The 3208-nt window shown below is 37.7% G+C and overlaps 1 protein-coding gene across 1 annotated transcript in view; it reads right to left on the bottom strand.

Annotated features, from left to right (window-relative positions):
* Positions 1–856, bottom strand: part of LOC311234451 (uncharacterized protein) — a 24121-nt gene extending 23265 nt beyond the window's left edge. Inside the window, exon 1 of the mRNA XM_084321630.1 lies at positions 736–856. Within this exon, the coding sequence (XP_084177756.1) occupies positions 736–766 (31 nt within the window). The 5' untranslated portion in view covers positions 767–856. The remainder of the gene's footprint in view (positions 1–735) is intronic.
* Positions 857–3208: the final 2352 nt, after the last annotated feature.

Genomic DNA, 3208 nt, shown 5'->3' with positions numbered 1-3208 from the left:
CATATATGTCCTGATGAATTGAAAATGGGGGACCCTGATGTAAACAAGACGAAAGTCTTTCTCTGGTCTGCATCCCCTTAACAATTGTGTGTATTGAGCTGTACTGTACGCATTCTGCAATCTGTTAATAAAGTTTTCAATCAATCAATGTTACACAGACCAGAGAAACACGTTCGTCTTGTTTACAACGTGGTTCCCAAACGTCTTGTTTATGCGGACCACTAGATTGTTATCAAGAACATTTGCGGACCACCTCGTATGCAAACAGTAAACAAAATTAAAAAATGTATCAACATTCATATGTACATTTATCATACACGGACAGCGAGCAGCGCAAGCACATACACATATCCACCAAGTCAGAGACGAAATGCACAAGTTATTATGGTTGCAGACATACAACTAAAAGACGTGTAATATTTGAGCTTAAACCCCCTGAGCTTCCCACAAGGGTGCACAACGTTTACATGTCAGTTGACTGCCGATACACTGTATGAAGACCACAAGGTGCAAATAAGAATCAGAGAAAAGTTTGTTTGGAGTGGAATTGAGTTGACGTGAATAATACATTACAGTAACGGAGAGAATGATGATGAATGTGATGCAGCAACAACACGTCGCGTAAATAACGTTCTGATTAACAAAAGGCATTCGTTTCGTGGCATTCACGTTACCTAGATTTAGCAATAGCAATATATATGTTTCTTTAGACTAGAATAAGTAAAATTAACTTACTATCTCGGAAAAGTTGCCGCATGTCTCGCATGTCTTGAGTAGAGCTAAAGGGTCCGTGTACGTTTTGATAGGTCGTTTTTCGTTTCAAAAGGAAAAACGAAAAAAAACGGAAATACGAGGTGTTTCCTATTTCCGTTTGAAACCAAACTCAAAAAAACGGGGGAAAACTGAAATACGGACCTGTTTTTCGTATTTTGGTATCAGAATCAAATGAAAAAAACGAGTCAATAATGGGCCGTGTACGTTTTGATAGTTCGTTTTTCATTTTTGATGTGAAGAATGGAGAACGGAACCACGTGACAAGTACATTTTTCAATGTAAAAGCGGCGGTGGTGCAGTGGTAAATTGACAGTAGGTCAAACGCTCCACGCGCATGTGCACGCGCGCGCATGCACAGTTTTTTTGGCACATTTTTTTTTTTTAAAAAGCCATGCACAATCTAACGTGAACGAATATGTATAACGTTATGAATAAATACATGCATACAGATCTATACCAGGGTAACGTTATGATACATATACATTTTTTGTTTTGTGCATTTCATTTAGACATTATATTTATTGTCCGTGTGATTGAAAACTTTATTAACAGATTGCAGAATGGGTACAATACAGTACAGCTCAGGGGATGCAGACCACAATAAGCCGTGACATGGTCGACAAATCATATTGATTTGCAGTAGGCAGGCTTTTTATTTGATCAACAGAAAAATAATCGTAACTATACATTATAATCTAGGTATTTTGGCGCATTAGTAGCCTCCGGTATTTCATCAGTGCAATACATATGCCTAATTTCTATGCGCAATTTGTACACATCCATCGTTACTTCTGTGTATTCTAACGTGCAGTAAAATATTACATGGACTTTGTTAACTGTGTAAATACACGTACACTACAGTAAAGTGTGGAAAAACATACAATCTAAAACTATACTTACAGAAACTGACCAGCAGGTGTTGCACTGTCAATTATTATTATATGCCACATAATTATGGCATCACTCACCCAAATGTGCTTTCTTTTTCCTCAGAAATTTCATAATGTAGGCTATTTGGTCTAAAGACTGAGTTTCCACTGTGCTGTATGCCTTTGGAAGATACTCTCCCAATTCTAGGGAGTTCTCAGGTCTGGGTGCTAAATCCTCTACTAGCTTCCAATAGGGCTGTATCTCTCTGCAACACATGCTCTCTATACCAGTGGTCATAGGTTGACATTCTCCACACAGACACCTGAGTTCAAAGACAGAAAAAAGAAAAGGTTATTATTATTATTATAGGTATTATTGATGCTCTCATTGATACTATGTTTGTTTCTGAAGTGTGTGTGTGAGATATTATAGAGAGAGGGGGGGGGGGGCTTTAGTAGACTATTGCATTGGTCTGAACTGCTGATCCGAATGTATCAGGTAAAAACCATATTATGCGTTTTCATCAATAAATAAATGGCAAAAAAAAATTCTCTTGCACGCTTACGCACGCTTGCATTCACTGGGGGCCTACAAATACATTCTTTCATGGGGCCCAGAATCTACCCCTGGTGGTAATAGTGGTGGTAGTAGTAGTAGTAATAGTAGTGGTGGTGGTAGTAGTAGTAGTTGTAGTAGTAGTAGTAGTAATAGTAGTGGTGGTGGTAGTAGTAGTAGTTGTAGTAGCAGTAGTAATAGTAGTAGTAGAAGTAATAGTAGTAGTAAAGGTAGCAGTAGTAGTAGTAGTAATATTAGTGGTAGTAGTAGTAGTAATAGTAGTAGTAGTAGTAGTGGTGGTGGTAGTAGTAGTAGTAGTAGTAGTAGTAGTAGTAGTAGTAGTAGTAATAATAGTAACCAACTGTTATTGATACACTGCAACGTTAGGCTATCACTATGAATTGAAAATGGGGGACCCTGATGTAAACAAGACAAACGTCTTTCTCTGGTCTGCATCCCATAACGTTTTCATTCATTCATTCATTCATTCATTCATTCTATACTGTCGATAATGACGCTTACCAAGACGTCTGAGCAATCCTCCACGATGGACGTGTACAAATTGCGCATAGAAATTAGGCATATGTATTGCACTGATGAAATACCGGAGGCTACTAATGCGCCAAAATACCTAGATTATATTACGATTATTTTTCTGTTGATCAAATAAAAAGCCTGCCTACTGCAAATCAATATGATTTGTCGACCATGTCACAGCTTATTGTGGTCTGCATCCCCTGAGCTGTACTGTATTGTACCCATTCTGCAATCTGTTAATAAAGTTTTCAATCACACAGACAATAAATATAATGTCTAAATGAAATGCACAAAACAAAAAATGTATGTATCATAACGTTACCCTGGTATAGATCTGTATGAAACTCAGTCTTTAGACCAAATAGCCTACATTATGAAATTTCTGAGGAAAAAGAAAGCACATTTGGGTGAGTGATGCCATAATTATGTGGCATAATAATAATAATTGACAGTGCGACACCTGCTGGTCAGT

The sequence above is a fragment of the Notolepis coatsorum genome (genome assembly GCF_963971535.1).
Source record: "Notolepis coatsorum genome assembly, chromosome: 9".
NCBI classification, from domain to species: domain Eukaryota; kingdom Metazoa; phylum Chordata; class Actinopteri; order Aulopiformes; family Paralepididae; genus Notolepis; species Notolepis coatsorum.
Note: the sequence above shows the minus strand (reverse complement) of the source record. Positions and strands in the feature narration are given on the sequence as shown.